The sequence below is a fragment of the Octodon degus genome, unplaced genomic scaffold, assembly GCF_000260255.1.
Source record: "Octodon degus isolate 3935 unplaced genomic scaffold, OctDeg1.0 scaffold00224, whole genome shotgun sequence".
NCBI classification, from domain to species: domain Eukaryota; kingdom Metazoa; phylum Chordata; class Mammalia; order Rodentia; family Octodontidae; genus Octodon; species Octodon degus.
Genome location: NW_004524800.1, coordinates 3769742 through 3796496, shown reverse-complemented (window position 1 = coordinate 3796496; position 26755 = coordinate 3769742). Strand labels below are relative to the sequence as shown.

The following is a 26755-nucleotide window of genomic DNA, read 5'->3' as shown; positions in this document are numbered from 1 at the left end:
AAAAAAAAACTCACATGTTTACAGAGGATGACAGCCTACTGATCAAACCTGCATTGATCCTTCACTGCTATCTCAAACTCACCTTTACTAAAATTCAACCCATCATCTATCACTCCAAAGTAGGTTTTCTACTGTCTATGAATGACACTTACTCCAAACATTGTCCAGATCATGTTTCCAGTCCTACTGTCTCTGCAGATGATCTACTGCTCTTTCTTTACCGAGAAATTGGAAGGCATTTGATCTAAATTGTATCACTTCACTGTCTTTTCTCTCCTGTATATATTTGTCCATTCTTTCTGAGAATTTCCATCCCATATAAAGTGACTCTTTCCAGGATTTAATCTGCTTATTCCATATATTCTTCTCTCTTAAAGCACAGCCCTATCCATTGTCATTTTTACATCTTATTTTTCCTTTTCCATTAATTTATCTGACTGGTTCTCTAAGTGCAATAGCAGCAAAATGTCATCTCAGAACTTGTTACAAATATCAGTCTTTAGGCCGCATCCCAGATGTATGGAATCAGAAATCTAAGGCCAGCTGAGTCTAAGGGTGGAATTCAGGTGGCTGTCTAGGTGATTATAATTCTGGCTGTAGTTTGAAAACCATTGACTTATCTTATTCAATTGAAATCATACTCATGTATTTCTGTATACTAACAAGCAAAACCTGTTCCTTTTACCTTTTGATCTTGTTACTCCGGTGACTACATTATTTCTATTACCATCAGTGTTCTTTAAAAAAAAAGTGTGCCATTATTGTCTCTGAATTTCAACACCATCTTTCCCCTATATATTTGAAATCTAACTTCTAATTCTTCTGCTTTACTGACGTTCGTTCTTTAACTATATACTTGGTTATGAAATTGAAAGATCTTCTCTCAGACATCAACTGCTCATGTGAAACCACTGGTATTTTGCACTTTCTGAACACTTTCCTTTGTTCTCTGATACTAAAGACTATAGTTTTTCCCCTTACTTTTGTGGCTATTCATTCTCTTGTCTTTTCTTCTTAGTTCTGTTTTTTCAACCAATGTGTGCATTTTTAAAAATGTATTTGGTACAGGGTCTTGCTACACAGCTCAGACTCGTAATGATCTTCCTGTTTCAGCCTCCCCTGCACTGGGAATACAGACATGTGCCACCATGCCAGGTCTCAGTGGCCAGCTCAGCATGCCTGGGGGCAGGGCTGGCACAGCATGTGGTACAGAAATCGAAGCCAGGCCCTACACTTGCCTAAGCAAGTACTTATTCCGCTTAGCTATCTTGCCCGCCCCTATATGTGGTTTGTATCTCCCAATCAATTCATGGCACATGGCTTAGAAGATAATTGTGAAAATTAGAGGAAGAGGAAAGATCCTTTAAGGTTTATCTTTTACTTCCTCCCCTTGATATTATCATCTATGGCTTCAAATTTCACTGGATGAAAAAACATTTAAAAAATTAAAATATATTTTAAAAATAGGCATAAAGAATTATATAATTCTTATGTTTACACATAAGTCCAGAAATCTAACCATATACAACCGTGTAGCAGGAGAGTCACATGGAGAGAAAACATTCTCTCAGGCTCTCACAGAGAGCCCATTGGCCAAGCAATGGCCGTGACTCATCCACATGGCTGACACTGACAAAGGATCTACAACCTGAGGTACAGGATCTTAGGATAAATCCTGAGTGGATTTCACTGACCTTATCAGACCCAAAAGCTACAACTCTTGTTGCATAGGTCCTGCTTTACCTTGTTCTTAACCATCCAGCAGAAAAGTATAAAAACGAAATATAAGAAGTAAAGCCATGGTGTTATGTTGAGCTGTAGGGGACTCAGGTCAACAATTTCTGACATTGCCAGTCAAGAAGAAAACCCAATACTATTATGGACTACTGGACTCTTTTAGAATATTTTGCTGAGTTCACACACCTAAAATATTCAAATGACAGAACTAAGCAAAAAAGGGGATACAGATGAATGTCCATTTTGTACTTGTGTATTCAAAATGCTTAGGATAGATATACAGTTATATTCTCTTAATTAATAGAGGGATTTGTTGTAATAGTGTTTGTGGATAGGATATCATGTCTGCATCTTGTACAGCAAATAACCACTAGGAAGAATGTATGCAATGTGTTAATTATTGAAACTGCCCTACCAATTTGATTTGAAACTCTCTCATTGCTATTTGTTTCACAATAAAATCATGGAAAAAATAAATAAAATCCCCTGAAGGTTAAGAAAAAAATTCACTGGAGCTGTCTCCTTAATCTCCTGTCCCACATTGCTGACTGAGTGGGAGCCAAAGACAAATTTTACCTATTACACCCTTTTGCCTGGGGCTTGACCTGGTTATAGAACAAAGGCTGCTGAGAAGAATGGAATTGGCCAGAAAGCTAGCAGGGTTTTTGGCAATGAGAGACTGAATCAGCTAGAAAGAGTCCTATCATGCCAAGAAAATTCATGGATATAGCCACTTGTTCTCCTTGCCAACATGTCTGTACCTCCTGCTTAGAACATGCAAATATCCATCTCATAATATTTCCCATTTGATCTCATTTGAATTTAATTACACAATTCAACCAGTGTTTTAATCTTGGAAGTCTAAAAGAAAATTCTAGAAGAAATTACCATTTTTTTTGGAAGAAAGATGTAAGGGGCCATTTGTATGAGAAAAAAACACTTTGGACTGAATTTAAGGTAACTGAGTTCTTCTCAGTAAGGGACAGAAGAGTTTGAGAATCTTGACTCCTTAAAAAAATCTAAGTAACTGGAAGAACTACTGCATGGTAAACACAAATAAATAGTAATAAGTGGGAACTAGACAGACAAAGCATGACTTCTGTGTCTGATTCCCAGAAACATTTAGCAAAAGAATAGATTCCCAAAGGAGGTCATTCCTAGTTTGAAGAACTTTTAAAATCATAGAAAGAAGAATCTGCTCCCCTCAGGCACTTGCCTTTTTCCTTCAGCTTGGTATTTCTACTTCTCTGAATTTTTACTTTTTAATCCTTCTTTTTCAAAGATCTATGTTTTTGGGAAGATACTTTTGCAATGAAGAATGATATTAAATCTGTGCTCAGTTTAGCCTTATTGCTATGCACCTAATTCCAAAATGAGAATTCCCATGCTGTTCTTTCAAGAAGACCTACTGATGGAAAAAGACAAAAGAATAATGACAAATAATAGAAGAATGAAGGCTTAACCAATAGAAAGGAAAGAAGCTACTGTTGCAGCCCCATGGTTAGCCAGTTATACAGGAGACTTCACAACTCCTCCATCTCTTGTGTACTTGATGTGGGACCAAAGCAGTAAACTGCTGTGACTTAGCTCAGAGACAACCTGGGAGAATTTCTCATCTTCTGCCACCACAACCCCCTTCTCCATATTAAAGTGCCACTGTGATGGTTAGTTATGTCAGGGATTAGCAACCTGCTTGCCATTATGTATGTGGAGGAATCAACTTGATGATTAAATAAACTGGAAAAGAGCAAATAACTAACAAATGCCCCAGAATAGTCATTCAGCTCTCCTGGGTCTGCTGTAGCATGAAACAAGGAAGGTCACTTTTAAAGTAAGTTAAGAATTTAGAAGGCCAACACTGATGAAAAAAGTGAAAATGGCAACTCTCCAATGGAATTTGTGTTAGCTTTCTGTTGCTGTGACAAAGTATCTGAAAAAGTAAATTTGAAGAAGAAAAGATTTATTGTGGTTCATGGCTGAGAGGGTTTAGTTCATGGTCACTTGGCTTTGTTCCTTCTAGGCCTGTGGCAGCCAGGAAGCAGAAATACAGTCTAGGGACAGTGTCAGCAGATGAATGCCCCTTCTGTCTTCTTTGTCCTACCCAGGCCCTGCCCTATGGATGGTGCTGCCCACCTTCAGGGTGGATCTCCCCCATCATTTTGCTGTTCCACAGGCCAACTGTCTTGGGAAACACCACCTCTTACACACCCAGACGTGTGCTGTACTAATTTTCTAGGTTTTTCTTGATCAAATCAAACTGACAATCAAGATTAACCATCAGAGATTTCTTTTTCTGGTTTTTATTCTTAAGAAAGCCAGCTGTGCTTGGGAGCATAAAGAATTACAGATAGGTTATGGGCAGGTAGGGGGTAGGTGAAATTCTGACAAAGTAATGAATGCCTTTCATGTGGTGTCCTGAACTAGTTTAGAGGTTTTTTGTCCTCAAGCTTCTGCCTATGCTGGTAGCAGCAGTAGCTAAGTCATTTTCACAAACCTATGTGCATATGCAAGTTACATAGGGGTTTGCAGTTGATAAACAAGTATTCAGCAAATACCATGAGCTCAGGGTAAGAATTTGCTAGTATGTTTTTTTGTCTTCTTTTTTTCCCTCCACCTTGACTACTTAAAGGATTTTAATCAAAAAGCTTAAGAATGGCTGTGTGGGCTCAGTAAACACACTAAATTAGGTTTGATTTTTCTACTTAGTAGTGGCAAACTCAGAGCAAATGCATTATTGGAGGGGATTTATAATCCTTTTCATAGGTGGGTTGCCAAAGTTGTAAACTTCACAAAACTTAAAAACCAATAAAGCCATATGTGTAGGAATGATACACTTAAGAGTTTGACAGGTTTTAGGCAGAGATGGCTGTTAGCTTAAATGTAATTTAAAAAAACTTCATTGAGCTAGAATTCTTGTTATATCTTTAAGTAGTTTTGTCTGATTATCTGATATAAAATTTGTAACCCATCTGGAGACTACACATGAGCAGCCGCTTGTCAGCCAGCATTTTATGTGCTCTCTGAAAGCAAAGGGGAAGACAGGGAGGGAGTGCTACTGTGCAATGCGTAAGATAGGCTATCTGAGAGAAGAAGCACATGTGACCTGAGCTTTTCTTCAAACATGAACCATAAGACTCTTGTGGTGTTTGGTGGACACTTCCTTTGGAAAGTTTTGATGTTTTGAAAAAAATGAGTAGAGCAGAATCAAGTTAAATGTTAGGAATATAACTGTTGTGTTCTGGGGACAGGATTTAAAATGTTTCATTAGCTGTAATCTATGGGATATTTAGTGTCTGCAATTGTTAAGCTCTGGGGAAAGGGATGAGGTCTATTTAAATCTGTGTAACAACAGCCAGAGTTTCGATGGGTTTGCCTCATTTCTTTACCAGGAGCAGCTATCTTAGCCTGGATCTTTGTGTGTGTGTGTGTGTGTGTGTGTGTGTGTGTGTGTGTGTGTGTGTATGTGTGTACAGGGTCTCATTTGGCAGCTTGGACTCATAGTGATCCTCCTGTTTTCAGCCTCCCTAGTGCTGGGAGCACAGGTGTGCACCATCATGCTCAGATCCATCACTGGTTCAGCATGCCCAGGGATGGGGTCACATGTGGTGCCTGGGATTGAACCCTGGCCCCTGCACTTACCTAAGCAAGCACTTAGTCTGCTGAGCTGTCTTGCCAGCCATAAAATTCTTTTTCATTTTTTTTTTCAGTACTGGGGATCAAACTCGGGACCTTGCACTTACCAGGCAGGTGTTTATACTGCTGAGCTATTTCCCCAGCTAGGCTGGATTTGTTAGTTAGAACTTTTCCTTGGGGAACAGAGAGGTAAAGACAAAGGGAAGAAATGGAGTTGAGTGAAGCTGCATTATCCTGCAGCTGGATGAAGCCATTGTGAAACTGAACTTGGTTGGAAATATTTCCCCAGCATCTCTGCTCAGAACAGCAGAGTTCCATGCATCATTAATATCCCTTCCTTGAGTGGATAGGCCTCACTGAAAGGAGAGGTGTACTTTTCTCAAATCATCAACCTCTTTGTCAAAGCCTAGGGTGATCATCTGAAGAACAAAAGAGAATATATGACATCTGCTCCCAGGCCCTCGGGCCCCCACATTTTAGCCAGAAGGACAGATTGGCTTTCTGCCTTTCTTAATGGAGAATGATTTCATTTTATTATTTTATTTTATTTTTTATGTATTTAGTACAGGGTCTTCAGGGTCTCACTACACAGATCAGACTCATAGTGATCTTCCTGTTGTTGGCCTCCCAAGTGCTGGGGTTGCAGGTGCGTGCCAACACACCCAATCTGGATTCTGGGGACAGGGCTGGCATGGCACGCAGGGGATCAAACCCTGGTCCCTGCATCTGCCTAAGCAGCCATTTTAATCTACTGAGCTATCTGGCCAGCCCCTTAATGGACAATGAATTTGTCTTCAAATAATGATAACCAAAGCAATAATTTCATGTAGTAAGAGGAAATTTCAGTGCAAAGAATATCCTTAGAATTGTCATTTGTCTTAGGTGTGCAAGGGAATCTGGATACACCCAGGAAATGTGACTTTGAGTCAATCATACTCCTCAAAGCCATCTTCATCCTAAAGCTCCTTGCTGATTGCTAAATCATGGGAACCAACCTGGACAGTAGCTTGTCAGGCCCTTTGCACAGTAGTCCCTCTACTCTTTACTCTTAGTTTTAGGTGCAAAGAACATAAAGAACATTGTAGCTTTCCACTGGGAGATTTATTCTTGATTAGGACCCTGATTTGTTTCCAGGATTTTCCTGCCTGTCTTTTTTCTTTTCCTTTCTTTCTTTCTTTCTTTCTTTCTTTCTTTCTTTCTTTCTTTCTTTCTTTTTTTTTCAGAACCGGGGATTGAACTCAGGCACTTGCGCTTGCCAGGGAAGCGCTTATTCCACTGAGCCATCTCCCAAGCCCCTCCTGACTGTCTTTTTCAAAAAGGTCAAATAACCTCTAAGGGTAGAAGTTGCCACCTATCTACATTGGATTTGCAAATATTTTAAGTGATAACTGGATTTTTAGTTTATCCTAGAGACAATAGATAAATAGGATGGGTATCTTGGATCAAAATGTTCATAACCCAAGTAGATTTTAAGCCCCTTGAAGCCAGGTAAGTATATCATACCTAACAGATACAACACCAATCTTCCCATAATCTGACAAGTTTAGTAAACTCAGTTAGTGGAACCCAATGGAGACAGCACTAGCTCAAAAGTCATGAAACTTGGGTTGCCAAACTGTGTGACCTTGTCACAATGCTCCAATAATTCCTGTCACCCTCATCTTTCATCAGGCTTTAGTTTCCTTGTTCACCCTATAGAAAATTCTAATGTACAATCTTGGCTAGTCCACATAGACATCTGTAAAATGAATGAAAAATTAGGCTAAAGGATATTTAAGGGCTACATTAGCAGCGAAATACTTTTTTAAAATGTCCTCTTAAAACACATGCTATTTGGAAGCCATAAACGCTTGTGCTCTATAAGCCATTTGAGCTGGGACAATTACTATGTGGCAGCATTACAGACATCCAGCTCAAAATCAAAACTGTTGGGAACAGGTGGACAGTTTCAAGTCCATAATGTTCTGAAGTGCTTACATAATGGGGGCACATTGTGTCTTACTGACATTTGTTTCAAAAATAACCTTCTTAGGGAGACACAGTTCCTCACCAAGAACTTTGATTTGAATTTCTTTAGAGAAAAAAAACATTTAGGAGTCATTTAAAAAGAGGCTGATTGGCTTCTTTATTCTTTAACAAATTTAATTCATTTTGACTTTTTCTTGAGACTTTATGGCAGATACTGAAATCTCTTTTGCAATGCTTTCTTCATCTCTATCTTTCTTCATTTTTTCCTGCTCTGATCTATTTTACATACTAAAAGCATAAGAGGAAATAGTCCAATATAAAGCAGTGCCTCTGTATAGTTTTCATGTTCAGTGTAAGAAAGTTTCCTATTTCAGGTCCTTTTTGCTCACTAAGTACTCTGAAAAGTCTGAGGGCTTTTCTGCTCTTCTTTTACTTAAGCAACTTGTAAACCACAAGAGCTGAGCCCTGTTAGGAACAAAAGCCAGTGTTTTCACTTTCCTCCATGTTTATCATTGAGAGAGAACTTGAAAACTTCTCAATGTCAAAAGATTAAAAAGGCGACGAATACATATTTAGCTTATGATGTCATCATCCCTAACAGAAATCTCACTCCCAATATGACAAAAATATCTCTTTTTCATAGCCATAAGTTTAGAGAAATGTGGATTTTGGCAGTCTGCTTCAAGGGGTTGGTTTGCTATCCAGTGCACTGGAATCACCTTGTGCTATAAAGCCAGAAAGCATCAGAGACTTGTTCTGGGTCAGAGCAGGGAGGAGGACATGTCTGTAGGAACTGTAACCAGCTATTACTATTGTCTTTAGTAGAAAGAAATGGGAGGAAAAGGTGAAAGCTTCTTCCAGAATTTATATCTTTTCAGAAATGGACAAAAATTATCTGAGTTAATAATCACAAAATGACTATTTTTCAAGCTCTCTTTCCCTCACAAATACATGAATTGGAAATAGAAAGAGACATGCAGAGATTAAATGAGTACAGTATAGAGTTTTTTTTCCCCCACTGGAAAAACTAAAAGCCCAGTGAGAAAACTGATCTCCTCTAGACAATGGCAGGAAATCAGCCTTGCTTTGTATCACTGTGTCTCGTGTCTTGTTCAATGAGAGGATGACACCAGTCTATTTACAGAGTGATAGGTTTCTTTTGAGACACTAGACAGCTCTGGCCATTCAGTGTAGATAGGCTAGTGAAATCCATGGAATATCTTGATACCCTGGGTCAGCAGAAGCTGACAACCTAAATTCTTTCTTTCTGTCTCCCTCTTCCTCTTCTTCTCTCCTTATTTTGATCTCTCCCTCTTTCCGTTTCTTGCACTAGAGATAGAATCCAAGGCCTCTACACTGAGCTGTATCCCTTTCCCTTTGCTTTTAATTTTTTTAAAAATCACTAAGTTGCCCAGACTAGGCTTGAACTTACAGTCCTACTGCTTCAGTCTCTTAGAGTACTAGAATTACAGATATGTACCATCATGTGTGGCTTAAATTTCTTGCCATAGCACTATGGCCAAAAACAAAAACAATAAAAACTTCTCTCAAGAGGGTCTAAAACACCAACTTCCTTTCTAATAAATTTCAAACTATCTTTCCAGGTGATATGAACCCTAAACAACTCTGGCTATTGGTGGTATTGTATAATGGTTAAAGCACATGGGCTTCATAGTCAATGATTTGTGTTTAGATAACTGTGCTATTGTTGAGGTTAGAGGTTTGTGTACCACCTCATGCATATTTTTAAATTTTAACCCCTAGAGGGATGGTATTAGGAAATGAGGGTATTTAGGAGGGGATTAGGTCATATAGCACAGCCCTCATAAATGTGAATAGTGCCCTTCTCAAAAAGCATTTTGACCCTTCCTATCAGGTGAGGTCCCAGGAAGAAGTTACCACATACAAGGCAGAAAGTACACCCATACCAGGTAATGCAGTTTGTCTTGATCTTTGCAGCCTCCAGAACCATGAGAAATAAATGATCATTGTATGAGTCACCATTCCAAGCTATTTTGTTATAGCAACCTAAATAAGTAAGATAGCCACAACAGGCCCTTTGCCCTTTTGTATGTGACTTCACCTCTCAGCCTCATTGATCTCACATGTAAAATGCAATTATTTATGGCATCTTCCTCAGAGGCATGTTATGAGGATTATGTCATGTGATGCCTGCAAAATGCTTAGCGCAGTATCTGGCAACCCGTGAATACACAATATGTGGTAGCTATAATAATAAAATATTATATGATTATTTCAATAACTATTATGACAAGAACTCAATTTAATGATAAACAATACTATCTACTAGATATTAAAACATGAGCCTTTACTATGTGTCAGGTAATATACTAAATGCATGGGAGAGCTGTAAACAAAATAAGCCCTCTTGGAACCTGAATATTGGGGAGAAAAGGGCCAAGAAAAAAAGCCCTTATTAGTAAATTTTAAAGTGAGAGGTTATCAGAGATTTTCAGGATCCTCAAAAGTTGTTGTAGGTGCTTTACTCCTTATTTAATTCTGTCTGGAATGAGCAAGGCTTCTCTTTCTCACTGCTAGGTATACTTGAATCTCATCTACATCTCCACCCTGCTCCAGTTCCCTGGTCCAACCTTGACCTCAGACAAGAGATGACGGGTTCTAGCCCCACAGAGAGAGGCAAGGTTCAAGTTGCCTTGCTGCTTATCTAGCTGGAGGATGGTGCCCCAGTTTTCATACCTTGGGCCTAGCCTCATTTTAAGCCTTAGTTCCCTTTCTGTGTCCTTATTTTTAGAAATGAGTTTCTGCCTTTGTGCTTCTTCCAAAAAATCTGTTCCAAAACCTTATTCAGTGACCCCAGTACATTCTTATTATTGGAGAGCTACATGTTATACTTGCTGGCCTCTGCCTCAAGCACTAGGAGTCCTTTCCTGAACTTCAGGCCAGGAGCTAACCTGGGTGTTTGCTTCTAAAACTTTTCAGCATGCCTACCCTCTGGATTTCTCTGCCTTGTCTTCACCTGCTGTCTAGAAAGCATAGAAGTAAACGAAAACAGCTGAAAAACACTTATCCCACAGACAAGTTCCCCAACCCTGACACTTCCTGTGCTAATCTTTGGATCCACTTATTGCAAATAATCCTTGTCTGTTAGCACCAAATTTCTGCTGTCACACACTGTATTTAGATTAGTTTCCTAGTGAGTGGTCCACTTAATGGTCAGTTCCTATGTCTAGCTCTCAAGATCTGATATTCCCAATTAGAGGCCTAAACCATTTAAGACTAAGGTATCAAGGCTTCCAAAAAATACAATTGTGTCCTGCTTTAAAACCCTAGTTATTAATATTCTTTTGCTTTTGGGTGAGGACCAAACATTTGGTAGAGTCCTTTTGGCATTCATTCATTTCTTCATTCATTCATTCATTCATTCATTCATTCATTCATGTATTATAAATTTTTATTATGTTCTAGTTTCTGAAATGTTGAAATGAATCAATGTCTTCTGTCCTCAAGAAGTTCATAGTTTTATAGGGAGAGTTAACTTATAAATGGATCCATACAGTATAGCTTTAGAAGTACTACACTAATGAATGAAGTACTACAAAGAAACAAAACACAGAAGCAGGTGGGTATACTGGATAAGGAAGGCTTTCTGAAAGAGGCATTATTTCTGAGTTCTGAAGGATAAGTGAGCTGTGGTGAAGGCTGAAGCTAGAGAGGGAGGTGGGTGCTAGAATATAAAGCCTTATTTACCATATTAAAGAATGTGACTTTTTAAAGCAGGAAATATCAGTAATACAGATATCTGATTTGCCAGGGTAAAAACAGATGCAAGGAAACCAATTAAATGACATCACAATGAGGAATATCTTAACTAAAGTTATGAGGATGAAGAGTGTGGTTAGATTGAGAGACTTAGTAGAATTCATTGGAACTTGTGACTGACTAGGTATGAGGGGAACAATAAGCAGAGATCGTAGGGTTGCTTAGGCAGAGCTGCGTAGGCAGCTATGTGGGTGGATGATTCTACAGCATGAGACAAGGAACACAGAAGGAACAGATCTTCAATAGATGGCTGGCTGTGCTTAATGTTGCCAAATAAAATTCCCCAATTCTATGTTTCATTTAGTGAAATAATTGTGTTGCCCAATGATGCTATTGACAATCTACCTTTTTAAACTCCAACTGTAAAAGAAAACCTTTTTCCTTACAGACTGTATGAACACTATACAATTGGATAAGTGTTGCACTTAAAAATTAAATTCCTACTTTATTTTAAAATTACAAGGTATAAAGATAAATGAAAGCAGAGTAAAAAAAATACACTTACCCCATAGACAAGCTCCCCAACCATGCCATTCCATATTTTAGTCTCAGGATCCCTTGCACCATATTTCCCGTCACCAACAATGGACAGTTTGTATTTGATCCTTACATGTTTGGCGATTTCATAGGCTAAATCTACACAGTAGCCTTCATAACGTTCATTTCCTTCCAGTTGCTCATGATTCTTTTTATACATTACATATGGTGATTCCTTTGAGACCAGAAGGAAATTCAAAGTATTACTCCTATACACTTTTCTAAGAGATGTTAGACAATAAAATTTTTTTCCTTGGTGGCTATTGAGGTTGATGTGTGTAACAGATCTTTACAAATTTTTACTTAACAAGAAGAACAATCTCAATTGCTTGTTCAGTAGATCACATATTCATTGAAGTCCTTAAGTGATGACTTAAGAAGTAGAGAAAATTTAACTTCTTTTTCAGAGTTTGAAAGGACTAGTTTCAGGTGTAAAGTGTTTGATTTAGTCAAATCAGGCACAGATGTACCTCTGAGTTACATGAATGTAAACTGCTGTTAGTTTCTCAGGAATTACTAGATAGGAAACACACCCAGTGGAGGCAAGCCATAGGGAAAAACTATGGGTTTTGCAAGATCAGAGTCTGTAACTTACTCATTTTTTCTATGTTTTGGACCTAGTAGAGTACCTAGGACAAGGTGAATATTTGATATATATGTTCAAGTGAAAGGTCAACCTCAGCCAAGTCTCCATTCAGTTAATCAATTTCAACCCTAATGCAGACCAAGTTTCAGACTTACTTTTAACCCCAATTTTATTTTATTCAATAAAAAAAGCTTATAAAAATTATTTAAAAACTAATTAAGAATACTATCTCACATTTTAACAGTGCATTGAATTTTATCAGAAAACTTTATATGGTGAATTGAGCCTTGAAATGATATTTTTTTATTTTTTCAAACTTTTATTTATTTAGTACAGGGTCTCACTATGCAGCTTGGACTTATAGTGGTCCTTCTGTCTCAGCCTCCCCAGCACTAGGATTATAGGCATGCACCAACCACATGCAGTTTTGGGGCCAGTATGGAGTGCTCAGAGTTCTGGGGCCAGCATGGCAGGTGGTACCGGGCATTAAACATGGATCCTTGTATTTGCCAGGCAGGCTCTTAGACCTCAGAGCTATTTCTCCAGCCTCAGGTTCTTGAAATGATCTTATTCCATAGGCAGGAGATTATTATTATGCCCATTCCACAAATTTGAAAGCAACAACTGAGGCTCAGAGAAGTTATGACTTGCAGTTATATGTATTTGTAGATCTAATAATAGGAGCCTAACATACTCTACTGTGCTGCCTCTCTCACGATGAGAAGAATTAAATTAGAAGTCCAAATGAAACATTAATCTTATAAGAATATGACTGGAATAAAGAGGGGAATAATACCTGAAACAGCTGCAAATCCTTATTCTTTTCCTTTTCATTGTTTTATATTTATTATTGCTATCATTATTATTATCGTTAATATTATTGGTACTGGGAATTGAACTCATGACCTTGTGCTTGCTAGGCAGGAACTGAGCTATACCCCCAAGCTCCTTTTCTTTCTTTTTAGAAACAATATTCTTTTCATTATTGTACAAGATATTTCCAACAGTTCCTGAGCTGCTCTGTGGAAAGTTTTTACTACTTGAACTTGAGGTGTTTTCTACTGGCTGAATAATACTTTTTAAAAAATAGAAGTCTTGATACACAGAAAGTCCACTTATTATCTGCCACACTTACCAGAATGGTAGTGACTACTATGGTCCGGTTCTCTGAAGATGCACTGTCATTGCTGATTTGCTGATCCGAGAAAGGTACAAACCTCTCATACTCATTCCAGTAGCCAGCCTAGAAAGAGCAGAAATTTGACCTAGGGGCCCGCTTTTTATACAAAAAAGAACTGCATAAAATTCAGCTGCTATTGTGCAGTGAAACATTTGTTCAAGTAGTTTTAGCTTTGCAAGGACTGATGTCCTATTTTCCTCTGTGCTACCAGTCCTATAAGGACCCCAACATCGACACACAGATCTACTGTTCCTTCCACCTCAACCTTACAGATGTGTAAAATAATGTAGCCCTTTGGTAGATGATTGGCCTTCTCCAATTTTAAACTCCTATAGCAGAAAAAAATATTGTTTTGAACTGTAGGAAATCTGGGAGGTAGAGACAGGAAGCCAGTAATTATCTTGTACATATGACACAAAGTATTTTATGTTTTGAGGTTTTATCAGGTGATTATTGAATTCCTTCTTCAAGCCTAATTCAACTACTACTAAGCTAGAAATAAACTAGTTATATAATAAAATTCAGTTTAGAGAAGGTATTTTTCCATAGTCTTTTTGGTGGATGAGCTGACTAAAAGGAAGGATTTCTATTTTGAAATAATTTTTTTTTACTTAAACTATATGTGCTTTGAAAGTCTCTTCTGTTTAAATACTGACATGATAGAAATTTGTGATTCCTTCCCTTTACTGGAAGAAGTTGTCAATAAACTCACAAATTTATCACTTTTATAGGACTATTCTTAAAATCTGTCTTTCAATACAGATGGATTGACCTTTATGATTACAAAACAATGTTGCACATCTTATTTATCCTGGCCATCAAGCAAAAGGCAAAACTGATGTATATGTTTCTCAATACCCATTGTCTTGCATCTGAGTAGTGCCACCTTCTGAGAGACTTTTGCTTTGAATGTCTGTTTGTGTTACTCACTTTCCGAGAGCCAGTGACCTTCATTTCATACACATCAATGGTATAATTTGTCCTACGTCCGTAAGTGTCAAACTGGATGTTTCCAGTCATCCCTTGGACTTGCACCTGTTAAACAAAGAAATATAAAGTGTCAAAATAGCACTGTATCATTGTCTTGTATGTCTCTGGGATGAAGGCCACTGACAGACCTTGATATCTTGGGGAATTTTTATTTCAAATCATTGAGCTCTATCTACCAGATTAATTCTATACAGATTTTTATTTACTGTACAGTATTTTCTCAGTATGCCTTTTATTATGAAGCTTTGAGTGGATGTGAGAGACAGTTGCTTATATGAGCCAGTGAGAACCCTACCATCACTTTTTCAAAGACCTGAAATTTCCATTAGTTTCTTCTTAAGAATACCCTTTAGGCTATTCTCTGAACTAGGTTAATACATTCTTCTAAATTATAAGTTCCCTGGAGGCCATGGCTGTGTCTTACCTTAGTATTTCCAATATCTCAACATAATCTCATTTCAATAACATGAGCTCTAGAGCTCCTGGATTCGTGTCCTAGCTTTATCACTTACTAACTGGTTGACTTTGGGTATATTCCTTAGTGCTTTCTTAAAATCTCAGAGCTGTAATCTGTTCTATCCTTTAGAGTGTTTGAGAGAATTAAATAGTTACACATATGTAATGCATAAAACAGTGTCTGGAGTACACTAAACACTGCAATACCTGCCAGCTACTTATGTTAATTATTATTATTAACCAAAAGGGACTTTATTGTTTCTTGAGTGGATTACATGTTTACCAGCTACTTCAGTGCCTGGAAGGAGCTTTGCCTCTCAGATGTACTTATGGTAGGATAAGAAAGCGAAGAGCTAAGCCATGGAGGGAGAATCCAAAGACTGCACAAATTTGTTAAGGTATTGGCTGAGGAATATGGTGTACTAAACAAGACAGAAGTACTAGAAGCTTAAATACTTATTTGAGATGCCAAAAGCAGATTGCACATATTTCACAATATGCATTTCCTGAATCTGGCCCCTTCTATTTTGAACTAATAAATGGCCATCTCTGCTGAGATTTCCTCATCTGTATTACAGTTCAAACACTAAATGAAAGACCCTTTATAGATATGTCGTTATTGTTAACTATTAACATTACTCATCTAACGGTCAGGGTCAAAGTCTTTGCTTAAAAAACATATGTCTTGTTTTGGTAGGAAGTGTATTTTTTTTTCTGGTGGAACCAAAGATTGAACTCAGGCCCTTGCTCTTGCCAGGGAAGTATTTATTCTACTGAGCCATCTCCCAGGCCCCTGTTTTGTTAGGAAGAAGAGGACTTTTTTCTCTTCCTTATAAAAAATAACAAGCTGTGAAACAAGTCAGAGGTGGTATGGTAATAAGCTTGTACTGCAGAAGGGAAAATTGATGTGAAATGTTAAACAACATTTTTTAAAGGGAAGATGGCTTGCTCACCACATAGGAGACTGTGGAATTCACGTTGAAGAGTCCTCAAATATGATTAACTAAAAAGAAGTCCATCTCATAAAAAAAACCCTAAGCACTATTGTTGGGCTAGGCTTACACAAAAGATGAAATCACATTTCTAGTTAAACAAAAAAAGCTTTGGTGGGATAGAAATGACTTATCCAGTAGAATGGGACCAATGCATTAAAAGCTCTTCGTATTCCACCTTGAGCATTGAAATCTAGGAGAGGAGTTAAGCAGGATAGAGACAATAACATAGGAGATTATTAATGAAACCCTTCAATATTGAAAATGCTAAAGTTTTCAAGTCTCACTAGGAATCATATTTCTAAAGACTTGGCTTATTTGAACATGATTTATGAACTGCAAATTCAAGATGTGTTCAAGAGATTTCAAACTCCATGATTCAAATGTTTAGTGAGCAGAAGTAGAATTGGATGACCACTCAAAGAAAAATATATTATTAAGGTATTGAATGTCACTGATAATTTTCTCCAAACCCATCTGTGATCCTTTCTTTCATTCATAGTACCCTGTGTATTATAACATTATAATTTCCTATGTATTTTTGGCTTCATAACGAGATTAGGAGCATCTCAGAATGATAGACATTCTTCTTCTGTGCTTTATGACACTAATACAGTGTCTGAGATATAGCAGGTGTTCATTACATTTTTATTTAACCAATCTTAATGTCTTAGAATCTGTGAATGATATTTTAGCAGAGAATGCTCGGGATCATCTTGAACTATCTGCAGATTGTGAGGAGAATGAATACCCACTTACAAATGGCTTTAAGATATTTCAAAGCATTTGGTTAACATATTAACAATTTAAATGCACACTCTTCTAATCTTATTTTATGGTTGTTACCAATATGAATACTTATACATAACCATTGGTGCTTAAATTATATTTAACTGAATCAATGATGTGGTTACACATTGACTAAAACTGTCCCCTTAGGCAACTCCATCAGGCAACAATTTTTTTTTGCTAGATTTCTTTGAAGAAAGAGAATGATTTATTGAGAAACAACTATGTGTTAATCACATGAGGGATGCTTCTATATCATCTGATCTCACTTTTAATTAATTCAAGTGAATATAGATTTCTTTTAATGTAATAAAACATTTAGTACTTAGATCAGTCTACCTTGCAATCTTTCTGAATAAGGTGGTTTTACTTGGGTACTTTTGGAAGTGGTTCATGCTTTCCAGACCCTCAGGAACAATAGAAAGAGACTGGCCTATAGAAAGAGGTGAAAGATCCTTCCGCTTGAGTGTTGGAATCATTATGGCCTGGGGAGGAACGTTATTTACCTAGCTTGTAGCTTGAGCTTTATCAGTAAGACAGACATGCAGGAACTTTTATGTGTAATAGTGTGATCAATCTCATTTTTCTAGCCAACTTAATTCCTCATTCTTGATCCTAGTGGGCAGTTTTCTATTTGGAAAAGGTAGGTTTTGTGCCACGAGTGGATAATCAATTGGAGATGCTGCCTCTTGCCCCTTGAGGTTTTGTTGATAAAAAATCCTTTTGATTCACTCTGAGTGAGTCTTATATTTCACTCACCATTATATTTCACCTGACAATACAAATCTTGTAACTGCTGTGAAGGTTGAATTTAATTAACTACTCTTCAAAATTGTGCAGTGCTTGCTACCTCCATAAAACTACACTTAGGGCATTTGTTAGGGGACTGACATAATGACATAAAAATCTACATGATGGGAGAATGAGTCATATCTCTTTCTTGAAGAGAGATACAGGGGCTACTAACCCCTTTTGATTGAATGCTTCCAACTTGGCAAATTTAAGGCAGCAGTAAGAGAGCCAACTCTACAAAATGATATATGTTATGAGGCCATACAAATTCTTTGGTACACTGTTGTGGGGATTATCTTATCTTTTCCCATCTCTTTATTCATTTGGATGTCCAAATCATCATGAAAATTAAGTAGAAGTAAAAGATTCTTGTACTCTTTAAGGCTCATTTTTATGTGTACAGGCACATGTGGCAGGCATAAAGCCAAATATTCAGGAAAGAGCTCTTGCTTGGAAATCTGCAAAGAAAGGGTGATGCTGCTTCTAGTGTAAATAGTGGAATCTGTTCAAAGGACTCTGCTTGAATCCTTAAATGATCTCCCACTCATTAAACAGTAAAAACCAATGAGTTAGTTGATGGTCTATCCACTGATTTCTTGTACTTTTCTTTCGGCTTTTTCTTTATGGCATTGGGCTAAAGCCTTTAAGTAGGTCTAGAAACGTATCATGTTCTGGCATTCTACCATGTAGAATAATATTATTGTTTTTTCTGACAACAGAAATACTATCATGCTGGCTCAGTTCCACAGTTTATTAGGCAAATAATTTGTCTGATGAGCCCAAAGATGTTGTTGTCTTTTGTAATGTCTTCTTGGTTAGGAGCATCTTATAAAATACTATGCTCTCACTAAGGGATGTCATATTCCTAGAACATTTGAATTTTTAAAGGTGTTTACATATTGAAGCATAAATTTTGGAACTTCAGAATTCCATTTCCTATCTGTACTACAACCCAGGACCAAAGATTCATTTACCTTAAATTTACTATTTTTTCTCAAACCTCAAGGTAGAACTTCTTATGTTTAGATTTGGATGAATAAGTACCCATGTTTATATTTTCCATATTCTGAGATTCAGTAAACTTCAATCTTATTTTTGTTAGTATATCTTCTTTTACTTCTGAGGTCTCATTGTGTGTGTGTGTGTGTGTGTGTGTGTGTGTGTGTGTTTATAAGACCCCTCCACACCAATAGCCCATTTGGGATATTTACCATTTTCAGAGCTCTCTCAATATCAATTCCTTGGCTCCAGGGAACAGCAGGATTTGCCAAGCAGTCTCCAGCACTGCCTCTTCGGGACACATCCACTCGCTGTCTCCTCAGGTAGCGGAAGGCTTCTGCTATGACCAGTATTGCATCATGTGTCAATGCAGATGTATACTGAAATAGATGCGTGGAAAGCAAGTCATCATGACAAATGATATTCTCAAAACTTGCCTTATTCTTTATAATTTTCATTCATCTCCCCCTCCTGTTCTATGAAGTTACCATCGTAATTATTTGAGCTAAGAGATCTCTCTGGATGAGCCTAACTTTGATTCATTCTAGAATGGTGCCTCTTACCTTGTGTGTGCATGTGTTATTAAGATGCAATGGCTCAAGGGATTCTCTCTCTGGCTTTCAATATTGTGTTTCACATTGAGTGAATGACTACTGAAAGGCTGCATTCTTTATGGGCAGACAGATGCATATAGGCAAACAGATGCATGTGAAGTTAAAGGATGGCTTCTATAGATTGAAGAGGAAACAGCATATCCTAAAGCAAGATTAGGTTATTGCTGTTTGTAATAGAAAAATTCAGATCTGATGTTTACTTAGGGGAAAATGGAAATAGCTGAGTTAGACAGCTTGAAATTAATTTGGAGGGAAACATTAATCATTTCTGTTTGGACCATGTTTCTACTGAGCTAGGACCTCTGGCCAACAATAAATCAGTTTTTGTTTCCGGGGGTGGAGGGGGGGAAGCAAAAACTGAAGCTGGTTCTCAATTGTAGAAAATTGCAATTGTTATTGAGTTTTAAATCTGATAATGTTGACATTTGTAAGCAATGCTTCATGGTGCTATCTCTTTCAGGCAAGAACACTTATTTGCTATTCCTTGGGTATATTAATATGCTTTACTAGGAATGAGGCCAGTCACTTAATACAGGAGAGGTGATTACGTGAAATTTGAAATGGTGAATGCTTTTTCATCACACTAATCAAAGTATGATTAAAGTAGGCTGGGCCCTGTTTTGTAATGGTGACAAATACTGGTAGGACATAGAATCTTGTTGAATGGTTTTAATGGAGCACAATGTCCAAAGGAGAGTTCTCTCTTTTTGTAGTATGTCAAAATACAATGGAGAGTGGATATCTTGTTGTTTACACAAACATCAATTTATTTTTCTGACTTTTGTCATGCTATTTTTCTTGTATGACTATAACAGGGGGTGTATGCTCTTTCATGAAGGAAAATCTCCATGTCTCTCTCTCCCAGAATTATATAAAGTCAGGAAGGACTGTGGTGACTTTCTTTCTGGCCAAATGCATAAATTGTCAGCAATCTTAATGTAGTCCTTCCTAAGCCATGCCAAAATAGCTATTTAATCTTCTACTTTATTCCTATTCTAATTTACCCCTCTGGAAAAAAGTCCAAAGAAAAACTTATAAAATACTGAGTAAATGAAGCATTGGGATTTTAATTACTAGGCAATTTGAATTCCTAACAAAATATTGTACATAAGTTTTGAAAAATTTTATGGGTTGACTTCATTTTGGCATATTCATACCTACATATTACATACTTTGAGCATTTTTACTACCCTCATCATCCCCTTTTGCATGTGTTTATAACTTGGGTTTTTTGTCTGACTGATTCAGGGAAAGGCTCTATAATAACTAGTACTAAGGAAAAGGACACTGAAAATTGTAACCATTTGTATAAAAATTCCTTTTTCTTAAGTTATTTGAAAGGTTTGAATTCAAACCCTCAACATTTTTTTAGCAGGTTCTAGAACTTTTACATTACATGTGTGAGCTATTATGTATTAATGAACAACCCAGAGCTGAGATAGACTTCCATCTCTTTTCAACAAGCTCTACAAGGTCAGAGGAGGAAGAAATTACTCTGCAATATCCATTCTATAGTTTTATACTTGTTCACTGTTTTGTGCTTGGCAGTGTCTGGTACAATGTGTTAAAATATTGAATATACAAATTTTTTTCTATTTATTACCTACTAAATCTGAAGATCACAAGGAAGTGTAGATAGGCAGTTTTATGAAAAAAATCTAAATTTAGTGTGAGGATAAATATCAGTTTGGTATATTAAAACACTTTAATTACAAAGAATTCTTCACTAGAATTGTGACCATACTTACTGGGAACCAAAGTAGGACACCTGATCTAATCATGGGGCAGAATGTTTTAGAAAAGTACTAGTCTAGATAAATCTGGGATGTGTAATTCTTGCAACCATAGGGTGCCATTTAACTAGCAAGTCATAAAACTGAATTTTAAAATTATGCTTAATTCAAAACCTTATAGGTCAACTGTATAAAGTACAGTCTCATGATGTGACTCATTTATGATGGCCCCACTTAGGTAGTATAGAATGTATATTTTTTTGTGGTGTGTGTTCCCTACAGTTCTGCCCTTTTCTGTTCTTGTCAGACATAAAGGATATGAAGTCAAGTATCGTGAAGCCACAAGAAAAGAGATTGTTCCTTTGTGAGGAGAGTTTGACTCTATTTGATCCTTCATCTTGTATCATAGCCATGATGCATACTTTAATTGTAGCAGGAAGGAAGAATTTCAAGTCAGTTGTTTCATGCTTGAATCAATGCACTGAGGGAACAAGTTACTTAAAAATACATTTGAAGCATCCTTTTTGAGACATGAATAATTTCCCTCTAATTTATCTGTTTTAATTCTTAAGTTTTAAATAATAGAATTTCTAGCCTTAGGGGAGCATGTATGAAAAATGTGCATGATAAACATAACTTTTTACTTTTAATATTCTTATCTTGATTTTGTGAAAATGGGCAACTTAGGTAATCTAATTATCTTAAAGATACTTTTGCAGCAGGGAAGCAAATATTTCTGATATAGATATATTTATATTTATATATCATACACTGTATTAGAGCTTAATTCTCTTGAGTATTCTGAGATTCATGGAATTTATTAACACAAAGCAATCACATAAATAATGTAAAATCTAATTTTCTTTTTCAGACTATCAATCTTCCTTACCTATTCCCACTGCCTCCACCCTTTGCCTGGCTCAATTTCTTTAATGTTGTAGATTATTATGAATATATTATAAATGAAATTCATTACAAAATTTAAGTTACTTATTTCCAAACACTGGCTCATTCTCTGGTGTTTAGTTGTCAAATGCAATAGCATCATCTGCAGTTGTTTGCATTTAGCATCTTTAAATTACTCCTGGGGAAAACCTCGTGATCACAGGATGACCATTAGTATATAGAAGCCGTACTGAAATGCTTTGAAAAGCCTGCCTTAGGCTTCTACATGTCATGGAACATTACCTTTAGTGGTACATTCTTGGCTTCCGGGAATTCCCTTTCATCCAGCCTCACCCAGCGCTGTATAAACTGCTGAACCATAGGGTTTTCGTTGTTGACAATCTGGAAACCTGTAACGTTGGCTCCCCCATGCATGACTCTTTCCAGTAAAATGTCGGTAAACCCCTGGAAAGACATTGAAAGGAAATTATGATTGTAGCAAGTCATGTATTCTTATGTATTGATTTTATCAGAGTGCTAAGGATGAGATAAAAGTTCCTTTCTTAGGATCATTTATTAGCAATCAAAAAAGTCTTGGATATGATAGAGCAAATACGCATTCTTCCATTTTGGTGCTTGAGGCTTTATTTAAATAGTGTAGCTGCTCAATGGACAAACATAAGTGCCAATTTCAAGCAAATATTTTGTTTCATTTACTTGTCTATTCAGTCTTCACTGAGTACAAATATAATGCTTTGTGCAACTGGAAAATGTTGAACACTTTGACCCTAATGAGTACTATAAAAATCTTTTTAGCTTAATATGCTAAACACAGCAGATTGAGTCATATTGTAGTAGTGAATACTTAGACATATGTGACTCAGAGAAATACCAATGAGCAAAACTGACAGCTTGGTTGTATATAATGGTACAAACCCCAGGGTTCATCTCAAATGTGACCATAAATGAATCTTGACATCTGCATAGCATCTCCCATTTTCTTCTTAACTTGTTCTGGTTATCACCTGGTGTCCTGGCCACCTAGGCCTCTTGAAGTAGTCTCCCCAAGGCTCACACCTAAGTCATCCCCACCTGGCTGCTACCAGCTCCACTGCGTATTGCTGTCTTCTGGGATACTATCCCAGAAATGTTGCTGCTTTTGTCTCTTTCTCGCTGCTGCAAATGCTTTAGAGTCCTCAACAGGCTGAAGCCAGCATTCTGTTCATACAGAAACGAAAAGAATTCTGCCCCCTTTGTTCAGATTTTAGATTTCTTCAATTTTCGCATAAAACTTCAAATATAAATGAAATTTTGAAAGAAATATGTATGAACATTCTTATAGCTTATATCTAGATGCTCCTGCAAAGCTTCATGTGGTCATAGATGGGGCTTTTTAGGGGTGGCTGAAGCTAGAATGTGTGATTTTCAGGATGTAATGCTGAGATTGATTCATGGTGTGATGGTAGGATAAAGGGTGCTTTACCCTTAGTGTGAGTGCCACTTGCCCTAGGGGTCAGTAACTTGAGAGGAGTACAAGGGACAGGAAGAGGGTCTATGTTGCTGCTTGCTGCTGTTTCTTCAATACTTTGCTGCTTTGCTTCCTTCTGCCTGCCATGACTGTTTCTCCTCTCTGATGTCCCTCTGTCATGCCACCCTACCTCAGAGCCCGCCACGTGCACACCAGCACTACAACCTCTGCAAACTGTGAGCTCCAATAAATTCTTCCTCCTTTAGTTTTGGGTGTCAGGTATTTTGTCTTAGCAATGAGAAAAGTAACTAAGACAAACACCCATATAATTACTACTCAGATTCTACTATGAACATTTCACTATCAATCCATCATACAATTTCAAATGTAGAATGCATTTCAAAATAAATTGCAGACATCAGTATACTTTACCCCTAGCAATTTCATCATATATCCCACTAACTAGAATTTAATGTTTGTGTACAGTTTTTTATTATTTTCTTTTTGACACAAAATTTATATCCCATGAAATATAAGCATTTTAAATCAATTGCTTTGTGTTTCCTGAACCTCTATCAATTCTTTAAAATTATTTTATTCTAAAAATATTGCATCAAAGCACAATAATCATACAGAAGAGCACACATATCTGCAAGTGGATAATTGGATGAATTTTTACAAACTTAACAGGTGAATGTAACCAGTATCCAGAAACTTCTCTTGTGTTACTCTAGTCACCCCCACCAGTTCTTTAAGTTTACATTTAGTTAACATGAATAAGAAGACAGTTTAGAAAAGTTCAAAAAAACTGCTTTTTCAGTTATTGTTTATAACCCTTTCGCTCTTCCTTTTGTAAGTGGTTTCTGACTTAAAGGAGATTGATTAAGGTGCAAAATACTTTGATTTGAATCACTGAAAATCACTCTTCTGGTAACTATAGAACGTTTAAAAATGCATAATAACTTGTTATGATCAGTTTTCTCTGAGTGACCTCCTTCATTACTGAAACTAAGAGCCAGTGTCCATTCCCCCATTAGTTACCTCTGCACTAAAATAAGGTGAGAAGCTAGGTTGAGTATATAAAATTCTACCAGATGGTACTATTGTAACTTAACCCTCAAGTTACTCAAGTCCCCATTCCACAAGCATAATTACAAATAAAATAGTTTTCATTCATTAATTTTTTTTAATTTTTTTTAACATTTATTTAGTGTGTGTGTGTGTGTGTGTGTGTGTGGCCAGCTCAGCCCACCAGGGGGCGCAGCTGGCTGGCATGTGGTGCTGGGGGATCGAACCGCGGTCCCTGTGCTTTAGCCAAGCTTGTTCCAAGTAGGTGCTTTAGACCACTGAACCATCTCTCCAGCCCATTCATTAATTCATTTACTATATCAAACCATATTTAGTAGTTAACAAATGCTACAGAAGAAAATTGATCAGTTCCCCTTTGCCTGATATTGTGGGTGAAGGGTAAGTTATTTGGTGCTTGATCTGAGTTTAAAAACCTGGGATGAAAAACTGGAACTACCTTCATTAAGGAAATGGGTCTGAGAGTCTTCCTATCACCATCGTGGTCCTTAGGGTCAATGATGACAAGAAGCACTAGATTAGCAATATTTCTCAGTTTTTTTTCTATTTTTAGGACGGGGTCTACAGAGTCTCACAACATAGATCAGACTCATAGTGATTCTTGTGTATTCAGCTTCCCAAGTGCTGGGATTACAGGTGTACGCTACCACGCCCAGTCTCAGTCGCAGTCTCACTACTATGGACTACTAGACTATATTGGATTATTTTGCTGAATTCACGCACCTACAGTATTTAAATGGCAATGGAATATCTATCTTTGACAAAACTAAACAAAAAAGGGATACAAATGAACTACCATTTTGTATCTGCATATACAAAATAGGATAGATATACAGCTACTTTCCCTTAACTCAATGAGAGGATTTGTACTAATAGTGTTTTAGACAGGATGTCATGTCTGAATCTTGTGCTATGAATAACCACTACAAAGGCAACAATATGCAATGTATTAATTACTGAAACTGTCCTACTAACCGGTTTTGAAACTGTCTCATTGCTATTTGTTTCTCAATAAAATTAAAAAAAATTCGTAGTCTCACCATGCCCACGGGGGCTGGCACAGAACCTCAGTGATCAAATCCCAGCTGCTGTGCTCTGCCTAAGCAGGTGCTTTAGTCCCCTGAGCTATCAGGTCAGCACTTCTTAGTTTAATAGAAATCACATTTCTGTTTTCTTACAATTTCCAATAAGTTAAAATGAAAAAAGGAAGAGAGTGGGTCGGCCAAATAGCTCAGTGGATTAAAGCACCTGCAAGCAGGAGCAGAGCTCAGAGGTTCGATCCCTGGGCCTGCCATGCCTGCTCTACCCCTGGGGTGCGCTGAGACAGCAATTGAGACTGGGCATGGTGGTGCACACCTGTAATCCCAGCACTTGGGAGGCTGTAAACAGGCATATCAATAGAAGTCCAATCTAGTAGTGAGACCCTGAACACCCTGTAGACCCTTCCCTAAAATACAATAAATAAATAAATAAACAAAAGGGAGAGAGGGAGGAAGAACTTCAGAACTCTCACTTATGCTTTAAGGCCTAGAAGCCAGATATTCTCTCAGTCATCTTCACTGACTTTCAGGAAGCTTTCCCTCACCACATCAGCATCACATATTCCTCCTTGGGTGTTTTCTTCTTCAATAAATGTTAAACATATTGTAGTTCTGAAAGACCCTTTTAGGCATACTTATCTCTCTACCACATGTCAAACATAGCACTGAGGATCTAGAAGTTTCTCAGTTAACTTGTGTTCTCTGACATTCTTACTTCAGAATGAGTTCTGACACTCCTGAGACCAGAAGTAGCCTGGATGTTCTTACTATGTTATATACCCACAGCAACACAAATGGCACTGTGAATCACTTAAGCCTGTTTTTCTGGCTAGCAAGACTTTCACACCACCAGTTTCTACAGAGCACCTTGAAAATTTATCAGTAAATTTGTGCAGAAAGCACTCATATGCTCCACTGGCAAAAAATGAAGAGAGCAGAAGTGAGGTGGTAAAAGGAGGTAATGGGTACTTGGGAGACACAAGGAGAAATGACAAGAGTTGGTTGGCTTCCAATCCTACTTCTCCCGCTATGTCTTTGTGTATAGTTTTCATGTTTACAATCTTGTGTCAGGTTCTTAGTCATTTTTTTTTTCATTTTTCTGTATTTGGTATAGGGTCTTACTACACAGCTTGGACTCATAGTGATTCTCCTGTTTTCAGCCTTCCCAGTGCTGGGATTATAGGTGTATGCCACCACACCTGGACTTGGTCACCTGCTCAGTGTGTCCTGAGGGCAGGGCCGGCACAGCATGTGGTGCCAGAGATTGAATCCTGGTCCCTGCGCTTGCCTAAGGAGGTTCTTAGTCCACTGAATTATGTCGCTGGCCCTCTTTGTCATTTCTCTTTCGTTGATGAGGCAAAATACCTGCCACTCAAAATTAGTTAGTGGAGGTTTCATTTCATAAACAGTTGGCTTCAAGGCAGGGTGGTGTGGTTCAAGGGCAATTGTTTATGGTGGCAGAAGATGCC

At 37.5% G+C, this 26755-nt stretch overlaps 1 protein-coding gene across 2 annotated transcripts in view; it reads right to left on the bottom strand.

The window, feature by feature from the left end:
* Window positions 1–26755, bottom strand: part of Gria3 (glutamate ionotropic receptor AMPA type subunit 3) — a 344160-nt gene that overhangs the window by 80600 nt on the left and 236805 nt on the right. For both annotated transcript variants that reach the window (XM_004645323.2, XM_004645322.2), the window contains exons 6-10: window positions 21996–22157; window positions 18673–18840; window positions 14373–14477; window positions 13398–13505; window positions 11645–11851 (exon numbers count right to left, since the gene is read on the bottom strand). In XM_004645323.2, coding sequence (XP_004645380.1) covers window positions 11645–11851; window positions 13398–13505; window positions 14373–14477; window positions 18673–18840; window positions 21996–22157 — 750 coding nt within the window. The remainder of the gene's footprint in view (window positions 1–11644; window positions 11852–13397; window positions 13506–14372; window positions 14478–18672; window positions 18841–21995; window positions 22158–26755) is intronic.